We start from the raw sequence: 22,641 nt of genomic DNA, 5'->3' as shown, positions 1-22,641 counted from the left end.
ACATCAAGTCACTTTTTATTCCATTCATGTTTGTTATCGAATAGCGAAATTAAAATTACTCTTCCTTCTAAATTTAATGTTGTTGGTTTCCATGTTAGAGGAATTAATTTTACAATAAGTGGATCCTCATGAGAAAACCATATATAAAGTCGCTGTGATTATAGATGTTGACTTTTGCTTTTATTAAAATCAAGGATTCTTTGCATTAGGGTTTATAACTCCCAAATTCTTGCTGAGATACTGCAAGAATCAAATACTTTTGCAAGATCACGATTCACTGGCTATTGATTATACTAAAAATGTATATAGTGCAGCCAATGCAGAGCTGTTCTAGTGGTGAAACCAACATCTCTTAGTGAAGAGGTCATGGGACTCTTGCTAAGGCATATTAATATCCCCATATCTCGCTTAATAAGCCCCTTTGTACCCAAAAAAAAAAAAATGTATAGTGTACATCATATGAATGTGATAATTCTTCTAAAAATCTATAAAATTTAATTTACAGTTACAAGAATACCGTATTGATAATTTAATTTCATAATATAATAGCTTAATTTGATTAAACTTTATTTTAATTAATTACCAGGGGATTAATTAAGTTACATAAAATTAGCATAGAAGATTAAACCCCAAAGGTAATAACTATCAAGAAAAAAATAAACAAATTTAAGTGTCATTTTGTTGTATGGTTGTTAACTAGCCATGTAGACCCTATATATGTATATAAGGTGGTTTGAATGTTTTAATAATGCTTTCTTTCTTCTTTCTTCTTCTTCTTTTTTTGGATAGAAACATAAATTCTACAGAACTGTACATGAGATTTTCACCTTATATAGTTCCTCGTCCAATTCTTTCAAAGTCATTGGATCATTTTCCTCGTTCGAGAATCTCCTCTCTTCTTTCACTCCATTCCAAAGAGTAATATCAATTCAGTCATGTTTCAGTTCAACACTTTTTATTTTTTATTATTCTTAAAAGAGAAGATTATTCTTTTTATCAAACATATGCGGATCCAATACCGATCCACACTTGAAATTTTCAAAATAAGAAATTTTACTTTGAAAAAAGAAGAAGTCTACATTCCTTATATGAGAATGGGCTAATGCAACTTGCAATTTCATTTACACCTTTATCCAAAATAAATAAAAATAAAAACATCGTGTATACCTATTATTGGTGCCCTAATGAAAAAGAATCAGAAACTCATCATGGTCTTGGTTGGTTGTGGAGTAAGTCTGATTATCATTTGTTAATAATAGGATGTCAAGTGGTATAGTTTTGGTAATGCTATAGCATTTTGTATTTACACTTACAACATTGTTACCATACAATATAAAAATAGTATATATGAATGCTATGTATATGATGTTAATTGATACGTTATGGCTGTGATATACAAATGGTATATAAAATAGTAAGGAAACTATATAACCGATAAGATATACAATTAGGATTATCCCTTCGATAATGATTATCCGCAGCCGTCAATTCGAGTCTGCCATTATTAGGGTGATTACCCTAATCCATAAGTAGGATTAGGGCGCGCTTGCAGCCGAATAAGCTTTCTTCTTCAGCAAGCCATCTTCCGGATCCAGTTCTCTCGGGAGCGAGTCGGATCTCTCCGTCTCGACCGGGGTCGAGGGTCGGACCAGGTATGAACCCGGTCTGATCATAATCTCTCCATATCACTCTCAAATTCAGGTGAACTCTGGTTCATGAAGAATCTTGGGTTGAGCATAGAGTTCGTGTAAGAATGAACTAATCAATTTGGGAACCTTAAATTCTAATCCACGGATGCTACTTCGCGATTTTAATAGGATCTTAGATGGTTCAGAGAAATTTGGTAGTACTCTAAAGGATCAAATTCAGATGAGAGAATTCAGAGAAGCAATTGATAAATGTCATCTTTTTTAATTAAATTTTACTGGAGTGAAATTCTCCTCGTCCAAAGCATAGGGGAAAGGGTTGGAAATTTGGAAATGCTTTATAATTTTAATGAACTCTCGATTCATCCAAAGCAATGCTGGGATCAGATAACACTCCATTGGTCATCACCATCAAGAAAGCCAAACGGCACTGGTTGAGCACTTAGAGTCGGTGTCAACCCCCTAATGCATGTGGCTGGGTATCTGGATCATACCCATGGCATGGTGGTTAGCTTGATCTGTGATGGTAATCCAAGCAAAAATGCTGATATCCCTCTATTATGTTGGAAGTTGTTAATCTACTTGCTAACTTTTGTGAAGAACAAAACCCTAATTTGAGGAGACTATTTTTTAAAGCTTTACTTGTAATGTGTTTGGTAGAAAACTTTTTAGCATTACTGCCACTTATTTTTGAAAGTTTATTGCACCCCACTTGTGGGTCTTGTGGAACCTAACCATTCAACTGAGAATAAAATTAAGCAGAAGAAAATTCCAAACACTCCTTTCCTGAAATGGTAAACGAAAAAAACAATAAAGGATAGAAAATGCAATTAAACTAATAGACAATGTTTAGTTTCTGATGATTTATTAAGAATAAATTAGAGTTGCCAGTACTGTTCAAAGAACCTTATCTCATAAGGATCAAATCATAAGCAAGAGGCTTGTGTGTGCTTGTTCAAGTGGTGGCTACTTTCTCGCTTGCCAATTGTTTTTGTTTTCAGATTTGTAGATCAAACCCAATAAACTAGTGGGGGCGTGATTCTCATTTCTAATTAAGAAAGGAAAAAATATGAAAAGGCAAAATTTTCCTGTAGGAATTTTTTTTTTTTAATATTAAAAACATCAGACTTTTATTAAAATTATGAAAAAAAAAATACATATTCAAAGGAATCAATATACACTCAACCCGGCAACAATAGTTGTCTCCATTACACGCAATTTCACTGATTTCATCTCAAAGACAAATAAAAAGAAATTGTCACTAAAACCTAAACCTTATTGGGAGCTTTGAAGCATCCTACTGCAACTCGTGATGGATATTTTCAGGCTATTCCCTTAAATGGGTAGAAATTTGATTCTTTGCTGCATTTTGCAAGAAAATCTACCACTGGATTCACTTCATGGTAGTAATATAAGATCCTCACACTATAAGGAACGTTTGTTTGGTAGTGTTCTTTCATCAAAAGAATATAGGGAAGATACTTTGGCTCCCCTGATATATAACATCAAGTTTTATTACAATGGTAGGTTAAAGGTCATTTGAAATAACTGACACAAAATATTATAGTGTACAACCACAGAGAAAAGGAGACATGTTTCTTACCTTCAGCAATGTCTTCAATAGAGAAAAGGTCACCTAAAAACATAAGAGTTTCACACAAAATACTAAAGAACCAGCAGCCTAAACAAAGATCTACCAATTGTATCATTACTCATCTGGTTCTTGTCTTTGTATACTCTTGCATTGTAATTTGCTATTATAAGGAACCGGTGAGACTATGCGTAATGGAGGCAGCTGCTGTTGCAGGTTTATTGATTGTAGTTCCCTAACATAAACTTTTTCGCTTGTTATATAATTGATTTTTTAGCCAAAAAATGAAAACTTCGTTGTGCAGTCCATGACTTTGATGCATGATGGCACTAGGTAATCCATAATCAAATTAGTCACGCTATAACAATGGGTTATGTTTCGTGAAATATGTCAAACTACCATCATTCTTGCCATTTCCAAGCCCTTTATCAATACTTCGAATTTAATTTAGCCTCAAAATTCATTCTCCTGCTCAAATTTCTAAAACGCTCCAACATTTGAGCACCACTGTTCATAATGATTCCTTGTGCACCTGATAGGCATGGATTCGTTAAAGAACTACCATCAATTGTTAAGTCACTTAGTTTTGATTTAGTTTCATTCAGTGTCGTAGTCATCTAATCGAGCATGTATTCATGTCCAATCTCATCCAAAGTTTGATCTGGGAGTTATTTGTTATACTGGAAGAATCCTATTTCTTGTATTCCAGCTATGATAATTGTGAGAGTACATTAAATGTAGTTGGTCTTTCATCAAATACTCCTGATCCATTTTTACCTTTCATTTGGTTTAGATTTCAAAAGATAATCTTTTAGGGGTTAATATGTATATATATCTTACATTAATTCATAATTGTTATGGATATTCGGCTCACACCCTTTAATCCGGGAGAACCAACCCAATCAATGCCATGGTTCGGTCTTGGTTCATTAAAAACCCTGGTTTACTAGTCGTGAAGGACCCTTGTCGGTGGGCACTTGTCAGCAACAAGAAGATGAGGAGAAGAGAGCTTTGTGAGTGGCAGTCAGCCATCTCGAGAAGCTTCTTGGCAGACTTTCCAACAGCTGTCAGATGCGCCACTTCTCAGGCAAAGTAACACTATCAGAGAACTCTACGCATATCCGACAAACACCAATCCTCGCATTTATTTCAGCAATAAATGCACTGAGTCTCATTAATTGTGTATGGATAACTAGGGAGCTTCTCATTCGTCCAAGACCAACCTCGAGTACTACATCTACACCTTTTGTCTCCCCAACTGTGGGTTGGTGTCCCATCAATGTTATCTTGATGCAGATCACTTGGTTTCCCCTAACGAGATCTCCAGCTATCCAGAAAATCATGTTGATTAACTTGCTATGCAAGTCTCACAAAGAAGCCATATCCACCCTTCATCCGAGCCATGATGATCATAGGGTTATGAAGCGTCCACTATCAGTTTTGGTTTGGACCAGCCATATATACCATCACTATACACAAACACGGCCGGTAAGACTAGAATACTCCAGCCATTATTTTCCTGCATTAGCTCTTGAAGAACATTCTCTTCTTCATCTCCTTGTGCATTTATTCCTCAAGGGAGAGACTCTACATGGTTTTTTTACATGAACTAACTTAATCATTGGAGGTGGCTTCCCGTTCTCAAAGGCGGCCTACTTTGACAATTGTTTTGATCTTAAAAACTAAACTCGGATCAAGAGTGAACCAAGGAGTCCTAGCACATTTTCACTACAACAATAATCAAATCAAATATTTTTGTTTTTGTACGTTGAAGTCATTTTTTCTTGGTAAAAGAGAGTTTCATTTCCAAGCCAATGAAGGATTGAAGGTTAATATAATTACAAGTCTCTAAGTAATGAAGGTGTTGTTTAAGACCTTCTTATTTGAATACTTACATAGACTGGACTATCCTTCTATTCCTTTTAATAATTTATTTATTTTCTTGTGCTATTTTTTCAAAAAGGAGACCCTTGAGAGACTACAGGGTAAATTTTTTTCCATAAAAAATGATTTTCTCTTTTAACATTTTGAGACACAAAAACAATTACAGCATATATTAATGTGTTTTCATGACCAATAACAACAATGTCTTAGAAGTTTATTTTTTATTATTTAATACCATGACTGCTGCTTATTTATTTGTCCTTACTTTTATTTTGAATACTTCTTTTAGTGTTTACGAGGAAACTGTTACTTCAACTACTTTTTGGCTGGCACTGCTTACTTTTAATGGAAATGCTCATCAGCACGTGAGTCTTGTGAAATCTGTCTTATTACCAACGAATTGAAAAAAAAAAAAAAAAAATTTGAATTCTCTCCCATAAAATAAAAGGAAAAAAATTAAAGAAGACCAACATGGGATAAAAAAAATGAGAATAAGTGAGCCATAATAAGTAAAATAATATAAATGGCTAATTAATATAGAATAATTGAAATTTGAGGTTCAATGAACCATACTCATAAGTCATAAGGTTAAAAGCCAAGAAGTTCCCAAGACATTCTGAATTGATTCCAATCTTCTACGTGGATTTTTTTTAAACATTTTGGTAGTTTTCTTTTTATATTTTAAATAAGGGAATTAGTAAATTGACCTTTCAACCTAGCGTTAGGGAATCTATGACTCCGCAACCCACTTTGACGGGTTCAACTTCAGTATTGTGTATGGCCACAATCAAATCGAGTGGTTGAGCTCGAAATCTTGACTACTCATTCTGCATTTTTTTTATTTTTTATTCCAGGTAGGTATGGTTGAAAAAGTAAAATAAATAAATAAATCTCTCAGACACTCCTATGAAGATCGGGTGGTTGTAATGCTTGAGTAGGAAGTGGAGGTGGAATGTTGGATTAGTCAGGTATAGTTGCCACATCAACATTGTACGTGAGAATGTAGCCGTTGACAGTATAGCAATTATCACAATATAACTCACCACATGCTTACATGGAATCTCATTAAGCCTCGCAATCAAAGGTGTGATCCCTTAATCTTACAATGAACCTTTTACTTGTTATGTCTAAGATCTCGTATGACTCTTGACTAGAATGATAGACAATACATTCCCCTCTTGCATGTTGAATGATGTCCAATGTGGTATGAACATGAGGCGTCACCAATCTATTTCATTTGCATATCTCTAGGCAATTTTGCAATTTTGTCATTCACTTTCACTCTAAACCCGTCAAACAAGGAGGTGATGGGGGCCTGCCGAAGGTCACCAAACCAATGCTTGAATGTTTCTATGTTGTTGCTCGTGACTTGGTCACTTCTTGCCATCTCATCAAACACATGTCTTGCCCAAAGATGTATAGGGGTCTTCATCAACCAATCATGCATAAGCCTCTTGGCTTATGTCTCTAATCTTTCCCATCTTTATATCAAACTTTGGTCTAGTATAGGACTTGCAGGCTCCCAAAAACGTAACCGCAACATGGGTCTTGGAAATGTCTTCCTCAAGTTCTCATAGTAGTGTTTACAGCATATCCGCTTTTAGCCTCGGGAAAGACTAGGCGTATGGCATCTGCTAGGCCCTACATCACATTTACACATAAAAAAAAGTCATATGACTTTAATTAATTAACAAAAATATTAAATACATCTATTGAATGAGAATATGATTATACCTTATGTCGGTCCAAAACAAAGGCTGGTTAGGCCCGATTTTATATTACCCAAAGCAAGGGCACAATGCAATGCGTGAAGGAAGAATAACCAACTATCTTTTTTCTCGGACTCTACCACTCCGATTGTCATGGGGATTAGACCATTGCTGTCATCAACCGGTACAATGGAGAAGCGAAACTTCCCTATACTTCCCCTTTAGGTGGTAACCGTCAATAAATATGATAGATCGACATCCAATCTCAAAACCATACCTATGACCTGGGAAACAAATAAAAACATGGTTGAAAAGTGGTAGGATATTAAAATCCACCCTTTCCTCACAAGTCAATAAACATGATAGATCTACCAACAATTGTTCATCTAATAAATCAGCATAACCAGGGAGGATTGAGTAAGATTGCTCAAACAATCCTAACACCTTCTTGGTGGCCAGCTTTTTTGCCCTCTTGATTTTTGAGTAATGTATGTTGTGGACACCCATGCTCTTTAATATAGACTTTATGGTCTTTATAGATATCAGGATTGTCTAATCAATGTTCCACAATCCTATTTGCGATCCACTTTGATGTTTTGACTCCTGTTCTAATGTATGTGTGGAGCCTATCATAATACTTAACAATATAACTCATGTCATTCTTGCTACTATGCTTACTCCTAGATGCAAAGATCCTCCACTTGCAATAGTTCGACTTGCAAATTGCAACCACGATATGGGTCTCATTCGTATGAAATAGTTTCTCAAATCTATTTAGAGTCATATAAGTTTCTACGGATGATCTATTTAGAATCATACCGAAAGAATGGATTTTAGTAAGCTCCAAGTTTCTATTTCGTGTAAGAAATCTTTTTAGTCCGTTGACTCTGCATTGTATGATGTAAAACTAGAAGAGGTTTTCATTAAGAAAAAAAGCGTAAATGAAAATTTCTTCAATTGCTAGGGTTTTAGGGTTACATATTGTTAATGACTAAAATGGTCATTCTATATCTCCCGGTTTGAACCAGCAGTTGCACGATCCGACCAGGTTCGATACTTAGTAGAGTTCGACCAGGCGGTTCATGGTAGGACCGACCGGGTGATAAACGAGATCAACCTAACAGGATAAGAAACCTCACAAGGGTAGAGTCCTACAACAACCACAGAGGAGTTCCAGTTAGGTTAAAGAACTCTCCCAAAGAGTTACTCTCCTATGGCAACTCTCATTAGAGTCATATTCCAAATATAACTCCATCACTATACTCTATATAAACACCTCAGGTAAAACACTATGAGGCAGGTATTCATATTTTGAGTGATCAATTACTTGAGTTCTCCATTGAGTAGTTAAAATCTTATTATTGGTACTGACTTGTTCGTGGAGAGACTCGACCCCCAAGGTCGGCTCGTATCTTGCGGGTTGGGGGACGAGGCGAGATTCCGTATCAACACATATGAAGTCACATTTTATTTCATTCATGTTTGTGATCGAATGGAAAATTTGAAATTACGCTCTTCCTTCTAAATTTGATGTTATTGATTTCCATGCTAGAGGAATTAATTTCACAATAAAAACTCAATGGTTATGAGAAAATCATATATAAAATCTCTATGATTATAGATGTTGACTTTTATTTTTTGTTAAAATCAAGATTCTCTGCATTAGGGTTTATAATCCCCAGATTCTTGCCGAGATACTGCAAGAATCAAACACTTTTGAAAGATCACGATTCATGAATGATAACGTAGGAGTGTTGACTATACTAAAAATGTATAGTGCACGTCATATGAACATGGTGATTACTTCTTCTGAAAATTTTTATACAATATAAATTTACAGTGGAACAAGAATACCATATTGATAAATTAATTTCATAATATAATAGTTCAATTTGATTAAACTTTATTTTACTTAATTACCAGTGGATCAATTAGGTTACATAAAAGTAACATAGAAGATCCAACGCCAAAGGTAAGTAATAACTATCAGGAAAAAAATAAATAAATTATTGATTATCATTTTCTTGTATGGTTGTCAACTAGCCACGTAGACCCTACATATATAGGTTGGTTTGAATGTCTTAATAGTCACACTTTTTTTTTTTCGGTAGAAATTTAATATTTACGCTTAAAAGATTCAAAATAAGGAAATTTTCTGTGAAAAAAAAAAAAAAAGAAGAAAGAAAGAAAGAAAAAGAAGTCTAGATTCACGATGCTAAGATTATGCATTGAATTTCTGGTAGTAGATCTATAATCAAAAAAGTTTTTGTGATGGTTACAGAAGAAATGAAACAAAATATACGGTAGAACTAGGACAATTATTATATGAGGTCTACCCAATGCTAGATGCAGAGGCGCATAATAGATCGATATGAACATCATGAGCTATCCCGTAATAAAACCAGTTTCTACCGTATATTTTCTTTCATTTCTTCTGAAACAATCACAGACATTTTTTTTATTATGGAACTACTACCAGAAATTCAATGCGTAATCTTAGCATTCAATGTGTATTCCTGAATCTCATTTTCAATTATTTCAGTGTCGGCCCAGCAGAGTGCTTTTGCCGTTGGTATTATTTCCGATCTCTAAACATAAGAGATATGGGTGTCAATTGGTCAATTAGGGTCGAGCCAATCTAAATCCAACCCTTCCGTAGAAACCTAAAGCCTAAACCCAAACCCTACCCAACCATACTAGGGCTTAAAAATCCTCAACTCAAACCTAAGTCAAGCCCAATGCCTTGATTTACCCTGATGGAATCCTAACTTTGATTTTAACCCTTCTATGGATACTTAGTTAAATAGTTATTCAAACTCAATTTGTATAATTCTAATTTAATCAAATCAACACAGGGTTAGGTAGGGTTTGGCCAAGTTTCCTCGAGGGCTAAACCTGAAACTCATATCGACCTATCGAAGCTAGTTATTTAGTAACCCAAACTCATCCTCCAGGTTGAATAGTCGGCCTAGGCTTACATTGAGCTCGATAGGGTTTTAGTAATACCCCTAGTAAAAAAGGGAATAAATAATTTTAGAAAAAATTTTATAGGGACACCCCAAAATAAATAGCAAAAATCAAAGACACCAAAAAAATATATCACATTAGTAGAGACACCTCGAAATGTCTCTGAAAATGGCTCAATGGTACACTCTATTAGCAAGTTCCGTTAACTCATGGTTCGATAATTCATTATTCTTAAATTGTTCCTTAATGTCTTGTGACATTATAGTATCACCCTTAATCACTTTATTCTAAATTTTCTTTTTAATGATTTTATGATATCCTAATTTGATAAATCCACAATTAATAAATATCGATCATCCATCTTCTTCCTTCTACAAATAAAAAAGAAAAATCATCTATTCTCCATCCTTCCATGCAGGAATGAGAATATCCATTAAAAGGCTACCGTTTTCGACAACTACAATCAAAAGAAGAGTTACATTGGCCTACCTACATCATCTGACGAAAATGAGAACTGTTGATTTTAATTTTTTTTAATGAAAAGAAAATTTTTGATTTTGGCAACAAATTAAATGTTTTATTTGAGCAATGTTTTTTGTTTTGAAAAAAAAAAAAAGGGTTTTGATTTAGGCAACGTTGCTTCTTTTAAATGAAAAGCGAAAAAGGTTTTGATTTCAGCAACTTTTTTTATTTTGAACCCAAAAAAAAAAAGTTTCAATTTCAGCAACCAAAGGTTCTTTTTAACCAAAAAAATTAATTTGATTATAGTTACAAAAGATTTTGATTTTGGCAACGTTATTTCTTTTGAAGTAAAATAAATAAATATTTAATTTCGAAACGAAATGTGCATTGTAGATGTTGCCTAGCAGCTAGGGATTGACATTGATCTCAATAATGAATTGAAGCGGAAGACTCCTACTATGATGAACCCCAAAAATTATGTTTAGCGTTTGCTCTTTCTCTCTTTTTTTTTTTTTTTTAATGGTTGAATAAATAATGTTCTTGATTGCTAGACAATGTTTTTTATCCTGAGCTCCTAATGATGCATTGTGTTGGTTCATATTTCCGAGAAAGGATATTGTATTTGTAAACTAGAAAGAAAGAGTAAATAGAAAGGAGATCGTAGATTTTGATGGTGAAAAAAAAAAAAGATGAAGGGTACATTGGTCTTTCTAAAATATAATATATAGAAATATAGGATAGGGTAAAATTATAATTTTATATTTTGAGTATAGATACTACTAAGGATTTATTTATCTTTTTCTCTAATTCAATTTACCATTCTAATGGAAAAAGGACAGTTCTACTTTAAGAGATATTTTGAAGTGTTTTTCAATTTGATATATTTTTTAGGTGCCTTTGATTTTCACTATTTATTTTGAGGTATCTCTGAAAATTTTCCATACTTTTATTTGTAACAATTTCAATACGCATTCCTACTTTTGCATCCAAAATCATTATGATACTATGATTTTTGAAATGATACGAAACAATATGATTTCGTACGGATATGTTCAATTTTAATATACAATATATCAAATTGAGAACCAAAAAATAGTATTATAAGGCATTATTGACAAGTTTATTTTATGTATAATATTTTGAGTAATTAATTAGATATTTTCTCATGTATTCACACTCGTTCTGTATTATTTTACCCTAATATCGCATGTAAATGAGCACAAGATGCACTCTCCCAAAATTTAATTAATTTTGGTAATTTATATTTATCCTCATAAATTCTAAATCTAATTCAAATTAATCTATATTGTAGCAAATCATCTTAGAACTTGAATTCCTTCAACAACAAGGATTTGCTTGAGGCAATTAGTAGAGTTTGAAAGTTGATACAAGGAGAAAAAATGACCCTATTCAAAGAAGGAAAAATGAGGAATCTCGTTTTGAGGGTGCTCTAGCTAGTTTCAATCAAGTTTGTCATCGGATGGTGATTTGGCGTTTGATCAAACTGATTTTTGGAGGGGAGCTTCACAGCTTCTTGACTTCAAATTCAACGGTGAAATTGTGCATTTGAGCTCTCTAAATTAAAGCGATTTATACGCCACCTAGACAAACGGATTTCTTGGTTAAGTTAGATTAGGAACTCAAACTTTGTTTCAAATTGTGTCAAGAATCATATCCTATGTATTTAAGAAATCACTTTAGAAAAGGGGAGCTTACTCTACCAATAGAGAACATTTGTGGGCCCTAGAGTGCTGGTGTGAGGCGAATTTTGAAGAGTTGCTACTGAAATTTCTTTTTTTGCTTCCTCTAGAGTGATGTTTCCCTTAACTACTACTACTACTTCTTCTTCTTCTTCTCTCTCGTGATGTTCTAAACTTTTATTGCAAGAGTGTAGATAAATCCTTACATGAATTAATTTATTGATTTCTCTTTTTTATGCAATACAATCCTCTACTCTTCGCTTTCTTTAATTTTGTTCTTAATGTTTGAATGTTTGACCAATATTCATGAATTTCATGGTATGTTTTCATACATGTAACAACGGAAAACGCATGCTAGACCCAGGGCTGAAGAATGATAAATTACATCTAACACGTAATAGGTTAAACGATTTGTTCGACATTTAGAGATTTTGTATTTCATTTTATCAAAACTAAATTCATGAAAAATGGTTACCAGTGAGATGAAAAACTCGTCCTTTTGAAATCCTGCTTGATCAACACAAACAACATGATAGCTAGCAAGTTGACAATAACAAAACAGATCATACTCGTAGACATTGAATATCGAAGCAAAATAGGATTAAAATGTAAGAAATAAGAGAGAATGTTTGGGAAGCTTTGGGGAGGAGAGAGAAAATGGGCAAATTTTAGTTAAAATTCAGTCAAAAAATCAACCAACACCCCTTATTTTTCAACCATTGACTATATGTTGTTGATTTCTCAGCAATATATTGCCTTCGGTTAAAATTCAATCGAAAAATCAATCAGTACACCCTTATTTTTCAACCATTGACTATATGTTGCTGATTTCTCAGCAATATATTGCCTTCGGTTAAAATTCAATCGAAAAATCAACCAGTACACCCTTATTTTTCAACCATTGACTATATGTCATTGATTTCTAAGCGATATATCGCCAACATTTGGTACATTGGCTGCTATGTCAAGTAATGCTTTTGTTTGCTCATTTGTAAACCTAGGGTATTCATTGGGTTAGATGGGAAACCCTATGCATGAGAAAACTTGAAGGGGATTTGAGATTCTGTGATGTTCAATGTTTTAATAAAGCTTTATTAGTAAAATAGAGTTGAAGTTTACTAACTAATCCTGACTGTTTATGGGCACAAGTAATTTCTGCAAAATACATTCGTCATAAATCCATTTTTGAAGTTGAATGTCCTAGGAAGTGCTCATGGGGATAGCGAAGTGTATTAGCAAGTAGAGAGATTTTAATCCGAGGTATTCTCAAGCAAGTGGGCAATGGCTCTGATGCACTCATTTATAAGGATCTATGGTTACCTAGCTCTCCTTTCCATAAAATCATTTCCACTCCACTTACCAATGGTTCAACAAAAGCTAATGAATTAATTGACTAGCAATCTTTGCAATGGAACCTTCTTCTCTCTCTTTCCCTCTTTTCCAACAATGAAGTGGACCAACTAAAAACTTTGCCTATCCTCTCCCCGAACACACTTGATAAGTGAATTTAGAGTAAATCCTTAAATGTGACTTTTAATATTAAGTCTGCTTACTTTCTATGTCTCTCCTTTGCTGATTATCATAGCAATATTGCATCATTATCCTCAATAGCTTCTCATTGAAAACAAATCTTGAATATCCCCACTCTTCCAAAAATAAGATAGTTTATATGGAAAACATCTCATGAAGCTATATCAGTGTGTGATACCTTATTTCATAAATATTGCTTACCATCTCTAATGTGCCTTGTATGTGCTTCTTCTAATAAAACTATATGCCATACTTTATTTTCATGTCCTTATGCAAAAGAATGTTGGCGCTTGTCCCCTCTTAGAATTGATACCACTGATGTTAATGGTTCATCTATGATTGATTGAATCAATTTTATCCATACAAAGTTTTATGCTTACAAGGAGATACATATCATAGATGTTCTTTGGACCACCTTGTCTTGTTGTAATTGGAATACTAGATACAAATTGGTAAAGACATTTCAATTCCACATATTATGAATTGTTTATCTTCTCAGGTTAATGCAATTGGTGAATATCGACATAATAGTGTTTCAAAACAACAATCATCCTCATGTTTTATATTTTCTTGATGTACATTAAGTTTATACATATGGGGCTTGGAACAAAACTACAATGCAAGGAGGTCGTGGAGTTCTCTTATGGGATTCGGCTTGATGCTTTATAGCTGTCCATGCTAAGATTTGTCATAGCTCATCAGTCACTTTTGTGGAGGTTGAAGCTATTAAACTCTTATATTGATAGAGTTATTTTATTATTAGATTGTCAGCTATTATTTTTGTTTTAAATTGTAATAATTAACTCATTGAATGGGTGAACATGTGTATTATTAGAGAAAGTGCATCAACTTGTTAAAATTTTTTCCTTTTGTTGGATTCAGGTTTGTTAGTTGATCTTCAAACTCTGTTGTAGATACTATTACTTGTAAAACAAATCTGTTTGCTTTTTCTAAGTTTTGGTGGTTTGTCCCACCTCATTTTTTATGTGCAAATAATGACTTTTTTCTAGGTTTATTATCCAGGATATGTTAATATAATTTTGATAATTGTTGGAAAGAAAAAATCTAAATTTTTTTTTATATTATTTTATTTATTTTGAGTAGGAAGACTTTGATCTTCTTTTTGATAATAAGAGTTCATTCATAAGAAAAGAAGACTTTTTTCTTTCGCATTTCTTTTGCGCGGTAATTTGTCCGGAAAAAAAAAAAAAGTAATTACCATAGCAGCGCGTCACTTGGAACGTGCAGTTACGTATATTTTGCGTTAAATCAGAAGTCTGTCCTCTGACCTCACTCGCCACTGATATGTAATATACCGTGAAAAAGATATTTATTCCGTTTACAGCGCGTGACTACACTCGCGATTTGATGTCACACTATTCTAATGGGGCCCATCTTTAAAAGTGTATTGGGATCCTCCACCACACAAGCCAGCCATTCAGCCAACCAGTAATCGCTTTTATATTTTTGAAAATTTTTTAATTGGAAGTAAAGAGAACGAAAATGTGAAGACTCTTATTGGCTGTTTTTAATATCTTTTTAATTATGTTTTAAATATTTTAACTAAAAAATTAACTTTTGTTGATTTGTCGTGTAGCTTGGATGGGGACCCGACAACGAGGAAGGTGGGGGATTAGAGGATTTGTAAGGATAAGGAAATGACATGGTTCTTATTTACCCTTCACTTACCTAGTAATTACAAAAATGCCACTCAAACTGAAAGTTGACTGCATTAGTTAGACGACCAGCTTAACAAAAAAAAAAAAAAAAAAAAAAAAACTAGCAAGTACCATCCTGACCTTAAGCTATAGTATCTCAAACCATGGTTTAAAGTACCCACTATACAAAATATGTCTCTCTCTCCTTTTTGGAAAATACATATATTATAATATTTAATATGAGATGATATATCTCTTAAAATCACTTGACTTATACGATATTCAATACTGATATATTAAACCTTGCCTCAAACCATTATTCACGTAAATCCAAGTATTTACACAATTTTGAAGATGATTGATATCAATACTTTGATACCAAATTAATGACAAAGTCTAGTTATGATTCGTAGAAGTAATTAAAGAAAAAAGAAAAGAATTTAGGCATCGAATCCTATCATTGTTTTTTGGACTTGATAGGGACCAATACTCAATTTGGGTTCACTAAAACCATCATATTATGAATAATTCATATAGACCAAACTTATCCCTTCTTTTACCATGCTTTGATAGTAAATGATCTCAAAGGATAATTATTGGAATTTTTTGTTTCAAGAGAACAAAAGAACACATGATAGATGTTTGGTAAAACCAAGTTCTTGAAAAATTAATGAGAAGACCCCAACCTAAGTTCTTGCTTGTAGACTCTTTTCAGCTTGCTCTCCTATCTCCTAGTCTTGCTTAAAAACTATATTTTTTTCTGGTTGTGGGCTCAAATTTGGACATGTTCTCAAAACAGGTTTATTAAATATTAATTTATTCTCAGGGGTATTTTAGGTATAAAGAAGATGGTAGAGCAAAGGGTAAATCATTGTGTTTCATCTTATAAGCCACCAACTTGCATATGGTTTACATGATATTTAATTCCCATTTGCATCTCTCCTTTTTATATACTCTTCTTCTCCTCCTCTTCCGTCCTCCATTCACTTCTTCCTACTCAGAAGTCCACGCAAACCCATGTACTCTTCATCTGAACCTTACCCATGTACCCTTCATCTCAACCTCAAAGGCCTTCCGCCATGGCTTCTTCACAAGGAAGCCTAACTCGCTACTGTTCTGCACCAGGCTCTCTTTTAACCAGCGCCGTCAATTCAGTCATCGGCGGAGGAAGTGGTGAACAAGAATTCGACGCCCTGGGATCTGAATCCATGATGGGTCGATTCTTCAACGCCGATTTGTCGTCTCCAGCGTCGGAATCAAGCTGCAAAACCAACGTCCCTCCTGATCTTAATAAAGCTTATCGAGGACAAGGTAGCGCTAGGGTTGGCGGCGCCGCCAGCTCCTCCGCCGGTCTACAGAGGTCTTATGGATTTAACGACATAGCCGTTGGAGATTTTGGTACGTCGAGTTTCGCAGGTGGTGGTGGTGGTAACCCGGCCTCCGCCGTTGGCGGCGGCGTACCCTCGTCTTTGGCTAGACATAGCAGCTCTCCCGCCGGCTTCTTCAACCATCTCTTGGTTGACAATAACGGTTGGTTCCTCGCTTCCTCCGCTATATCTTGTGGGTAGTTTTGTAATTTCATGTCACGATCTCATTATTCGATCTGTTTCTCCTGGTCCTGCGAGTAAAAAAAAAAAAAAATGTTTTGCTTTTACTCTCTCCTTTTTCCTTTTTCCCTTTATTTATTTATTTATTTATTTATTTATTTATTTATTTATTTATTTGTTCTTCGATTTTTTGTGAGTTTGATGAATTCAGAAAGAAAAATCAGCACTAGAAGATATTAGTGAGGGAGAAGTGATTGTCACTGAGAATAGATTCTCATCCACTTACTTTTTTTTTGAATAAAAGGATCAAGCATATCAATTTATAGAGAAGGAATAAAAAGTATAAGAAAAAACAAACTCAAGAGTTTGAGCTCCCCCATTAAGCTTTGCTGGGTCAAGAGTTTCTTTTCCTATTTGCTTCATAAATTGTTAAAGAAAAAATAGTTTCCTCAAAATTTTGAAATTAATGCATTTTAGTTCATTCTGGGAATCATTTACATTTCCATTGTTGGGATTTTCAAAACGAAGGTGAAAATAATCATTAACGTGTACCTGTGATAGCCCATGTACAGTAACTTAATTATGGGAGATCATGTTGCAGGTTTTTCTATTACTAGAGGAACAGGAAACTATAGCTCCCAAACTAATGGTGGATTAAAGTCTCAATTAAACTTCACAAGTGGGAAAGAATCCCTTTCTCAAATTTCTGAGGAGAATGGCATTGGTGGGTGCAGCTCTGGTTCTAGCACATTTCCAGTTGGATCTTGGGATGAAACAAATTCAATCTTCTTCTCAAACCCATCAAATAAACGAGCTAAAATCGTGGATCGTGACATTCTAACAGGTCTTGATGGTTTAGATACTCAGGTAATAAATTGTTTTTCTTTTTTCCTTTCAGAGATGGTTGTAAAACCATCAAGTAGCTATTATGAACTTCTATTGATAATCTTCCATTGATTAATTTCATTGAATAATTTCCAGTTTAACCTAAGTAGATCATCACTAGAGATGGCTAGTGTCGAGAAGTACCTGCATATGAATCAAGATCATGTACAATGCAGAAGCCGTGCTAAGCGTGGTTGTGCAACTCACCCACGAAGCATTGCAGAAAGGGTTTGTTATTTCTGACCAAGACTCTTAGAAGTTAGAACTACCCCTGTTTTGTTATGATAGAATTGATTTCTATGCATCTGTCTTTATTTAGTATTCTTACAGTTCCTATTCGGGTGCAGGAGAGGAGGACAAGAATCAGTGAGAAATTAAAGAAATTGCAAGAGCTTGTACCAAATATGGACAAGGTATTTAAGCATAGCTGTACTATAGAGACCCTAATCTCTCTCTCTCTCTCTCTCTCGAAACCTAAATTCTGAATGTCATTGCAGCAAACGAATACCGCAGACATGTTGGATTTGGCTGTGCAACATATCAAGTCCCTCCAAAGTCATGTGCAGGTTTGGAGACAACTCTCTTTTTTCTGTGGGTGTGAGATAAATGAAAACATGCAAGCTATTATGTTCGCTGAAATTCCCACACAGACAAGATCAGTGCTTCACCTTAACATTTTTCCTGACACGTGGAAAACCAAAATTTATTTTAGGGGGAAAGGAAGCATGCAAATATGCAATCCTTATATAGATCCAATGACCGTCTTTTCACATGATAAAATTTTTTTTGGACAAGACTTTTCACATGATAACTACAATTGGGGTCCGTTTTTTGATATCGACTTCAGAGCAGCGCAATTACTGTGCTGCGAACAGTCTAAGTCGAGATCTCGATCGTCCGTTTCTCAAAAGTGTGAAAACACACTTATCAGAGATGGACGGTTGAGATCGAAATCTTGGTGGAGATCTCGATCTTAATCGTTTCCTGCAGGTATTGCACATTAATTGCACAACACCCAATTAATTTCTCTGTTTTTATCTTATTTTGATCATGTGGATGAAATCATTTTCTCACCCCTTGTTAGTGCATTTATAGGTTCACACTAAATTGGTTCAATTGAAAATGACTAACATGTCTTAGTGGTTGGACTCTCATTTATGGTTTATAATATAGTACCCCTTATATGTAGAATTTGCATAGTATTTAAAAGATTCCTATTTAAGGTTGAACCAAGAGGTTTTAAGTTCAGTAGACCAATGATATAAAATAGAGCAAATTGCACTGGCACCCCAAAATGGAGGCCTTAAAGCACTGACACCCCACTTTATGTTTAAAAAGCACAAAGACCCCCAAAAGTGGATTTTATTGGATATATTTGTCAAATTTATCACTGAAAATAGTTAAATTACTGTTTATTTTAAAAAATATCTCTATAATAAACAGTGTTTGACAGTTTTTTAGTGATAAATTGGACAAATATATCCAATAAAAAAATCAATTTTGGGGTCTATGTGCTTTTTAAACATAAAGTGGGGTGTCAGTGCTTTAAAGCCTTCATTTTGGGGTGTCAATGCAATTTGCTCTAGAAAATATGATGTGCAACTTCAATTAAATCATAAGAAATGATGATGTAATGAAACCTAAGGAGCTAGAGCTACCATAGAGTAGTGTTTTAGGTATCTAAGTCAACCATTAACAAAAGGAATATAGAATATTATAAGGCTGGATGAAGTAGAATAGTGACAAACAAATGTCTATGGAGCTTAAAGAGAAATTCCTAGAATTGTATAATTATTGGACAAAATGTTTAGAGTTAATAAGAGTAATATAAATTGAGTAGCGGAGACAACGAGGATGTTGAGGAGATATATGACAAAGCTAGGATGAATAGAGTGATGAATGATTATAGAACCGAATTTGGAATTGTACCAATTCAAGACAAGCCACATGAGTTTGTCATTTGAGGTAGTATGGTCATGTCCAATGAACTAGTAATCAAGAGTGATCCGATTCAGTGCTAAGAGAAGTAGGATAGACCTAAAATGGCTCTTGGAGAGTGGAAAATAAATGATTTGCTTATAATAGGGTTTGATCCTAGTATGATAGCAAATAGAGTTGCGTAGAAGACAATTACCTATGCAGCCCAAATGGTATTCCAAGATTGTTGATTTAACTCATGCTTTGATCTCTCCTTGATACTTCATCTCTTGCTCTTTTTTGTTTTTAATCTTTCTTTTACCTCTCCTATTCCTATTATTGTATAGGCCTTTCTAGGTTCGTGTAGCTAACCTCATTCAGTTGTGATAAGAAAATCCCTTATATTGTATAACAATAATGCAAGTCTTAAAGATCGTTAAATAATTCTTTTTTCAAGAAAATCCGCCCAATGGAAAGCTTTCGTTGGAATTGTATCAACTTCTCAAGTTGGGTTTGGGGTAGAAAAAACCAACTATGAGACGGAGTTTAGGGTTTTGTTCTTGATTTGGAATCTGCTTATGATTTAACAAAAAAAAAAAAGAAATAGGTATTCATTGATGGATAGGTTAAGTAAAGTCAGATTGGAAAGGGATGCAGCTTGCAAATTTTGATGCATTTTTGACTAAACTTAAATAGTTTCTTCATTGTTTTTAGGGAATTTTGTGTAGTACCTATTGTATGTAGCAGTATATTTTTTTCTCTTTTCTTCAATATATATGATTTTTAGTGAAAAATAAACCAATTTAAGGAAAAATAGATGTCTTTTTTTTTTAGGGTAATAGGAAAAATAGAATGTCGTGATATTCTTTGGGGTTCTCTTTGATAAATGTTTTTTTTTTAGTGAACTCTCTTTTGATAAATTTATCCACCCATTTTTTCTACACTTTGTAAGATTCTTATAATTTTTATGGTGTAACATCAGAATTTCAACTGTTACAGATTATTCTTGGACAAGTTCTGAAATTTCTGGAGACTTTTTATACTCGTGATTATTCTTGTTACTTTGAAAGAAATTATTGAAATAATAATATACCTTAACTTTTCTTATTCTCTTGTAGAAACTCAACAAAAATATTGAGAAGTGCACATGTGGATGCAAGAAAGAAAAATAAAATTCTCTTAAAAGAGAATAGATGGGAGATAATTGTTCCATTGTTCAAATCAAGTGCTAGAAGAAAGATGCACAGAAAGCTACTGAAGAAACTAAACGATTAAAAGCATGACTAATCCGTTAACCTGACTCAGTGCAAAAGATGGTAACTAGCTTTTCAATTTAGAAATATTGCTTTTTATTTTTGGAAGCTCGAAACAGAGCATGTAAAAGAAATTCAAGATTTTTCTTTTTAAAATTTTAAGTTACTCTCTCATTATCTTCTCCATCTTCTTTTCTCCCCTTTTAACAAGTCCGCTTTGTTATTAATCTAAATACTTGTTGATGTTAGTTGAATTTGATTCATCATTCGGTATATATAGCAAGTTTTGAATTTGACAAATTTTTAAGAAACTTGTATGTTTTTCTAATTTAAAACACCTGTAGATTTTCATATAAGTTGGACTGTTTGAAGAAATGAAATAACTTCATATATATAGGATCATTCACATGTATTCTCAAGTTGATGTTTTTCCACCTCAAAAAAATAATCATAATTTTAGACGCTATAATCGTGACGATACTCATTTAACGACCATGTGGGCCCCATGGCACCAGAGTCCTATCGAGAGCATGCAAATAAAGCATTACTTTCATCAAATGTTAAATAAATATATCAAACAAGGGTATTAACTTAAACTAAAATGTGAACAAAGAACGAAAGCCAATCTTTTTTCAGTTAGAAAAGTCATTTGTTGAAGGAGCAACCGAGGCCACCAAAGAAACATCAGAGACTGATCAAGGAGTGGAAAGTGTCAAATAATTGGACTTTCCTAGCTAAGACATCTGTTAGAGAATTACATGTCTTAGCAACGAAGGAAAACATGCAAACTTCAAAAGACGAAGCCAAACTTAAAATATCCCTAAAACAGCGGCAACACAAGTCGGGGGATGGAATAGTTTTCCATAACAATAATCCACTACTTCTAAATTATTGGACTCAAAAATAAAATTACTCCAATCTTCCTGAGCTGCATAGACAGTCCGAACACCAAGAGCTTTCCTGAGAATGACGGAGCCGAACTTCATGGGATTAGAAAGCACTAACCTAATCTTATAGTGAAGAACATTTGACTTTTATACCTAAAATCTATCAAAATCTCCAAGGAAATTGAATCCTAGAAATAATGCATCATTTGGAGACAAGACTTTCTTTGAACATACATAGATAGTTTTGTATACACTCCATATAAAAAAAAAACCCCAAAGATAAACTAACACATCCACTTTTTTGTTTTTCGACAATGACAATTCTGCTTTGTTATTTTTAGTCCCTTATGGGTAAAAAAAAGGTTAATAAAGAAATGAGTTAACACCCAATAACAGATATTATTAAACATGCTACTGATATAAATCTTGTTAACCAATTTTAAGTCTTTATTCATTACTTTTGAGTTTTGAGATAGCTTTACCACAAAAATAGGTTACGGCTGCATATTTTAGATACCCTCCCTTGACGTTATAGTGGTGTGAAACTTATATAATAAGTAGACTCTTCAGACTTACAACACTATAAGAGTAAAAAAAGACCATTGAATGATCTGAAACTTATATAATAGGTAGACTCTTCAGACTTACAACACTATAAGAGTAAAAAAAGACCAATTGAATGATGAGGATTCTTTTCCACTCCTTCCTGTTCCAATTTCCTCAAATCACACACAAGCAATGAAGCTGAAATAACCATGCTAGCCTTGCCAAAAAGGTTAGCTTGCCACGGGATCCACCCTACTTGTGCGAAAGCAATTGAGATAAGCAATAAATTGGAGATGAGTTGGGTCCTCCACCATTAAGATGTAAATATTGACCAACAAAAATAAATCTTGAAATTCACTTATGATTGCATTCAACATTAAAGTTTGTGGACCATAAATTTTTTCCCAACACCAACTTTATCTCTCTTGGCAACTAAAAGTCCTTATATATCAGATTTTT

At 33.9% G+C, this 22,641-nt stretch overlaps 1 protein-coding gene across 1 annotated transcript; it reads left to right on the top strand.

Annotated features, from left to right (window-relative positions):
- Positions 1-16,107: 16,107 nt before the first annotated feature.
- Positions 16,108-21,697, top strand: LOC149019078 (transcription factor bHLH128-like). The gene is made up of 6 exons (XM_089153162.1): positions 16,108-16,677; positions 17,296-17,561; positions 17,676-17,807; positions 17,927-17,992; positions 18,077-18,145; positions 20,615-21,697. Exons 1-6 carry the CDS (start codon positions 16,191-16,193, stop codon positions 20,666-20,668), a joined length of 1,074 nt encoding a protein of 357 aa, XP_089009288.1. The 5' UTR covers positions 16,108-16,190; the 3' UTR covers positions 20,669-21,697.
- Positions 21,698-22,641: the final 944 nt, after the last annotated feature.

The sequence above is a fragment of the Hakea prostrata genome, chromosome 4 (assembly GCF_041222555.1).
Source record: "Hakea prostrata isolate BN-2017 chromosome 4, UWA_Hpros_2, whole genome shotgun sequence".
NCBI lineage: Eukaryota > Viridiplantae > Streptophyta > Magnoliopsida > Proteales > Proteaceae > Hakea > Hakea prostrata.
This window is presented reverse-complemented; position numbering and strand designations above follow the sequence as displayed.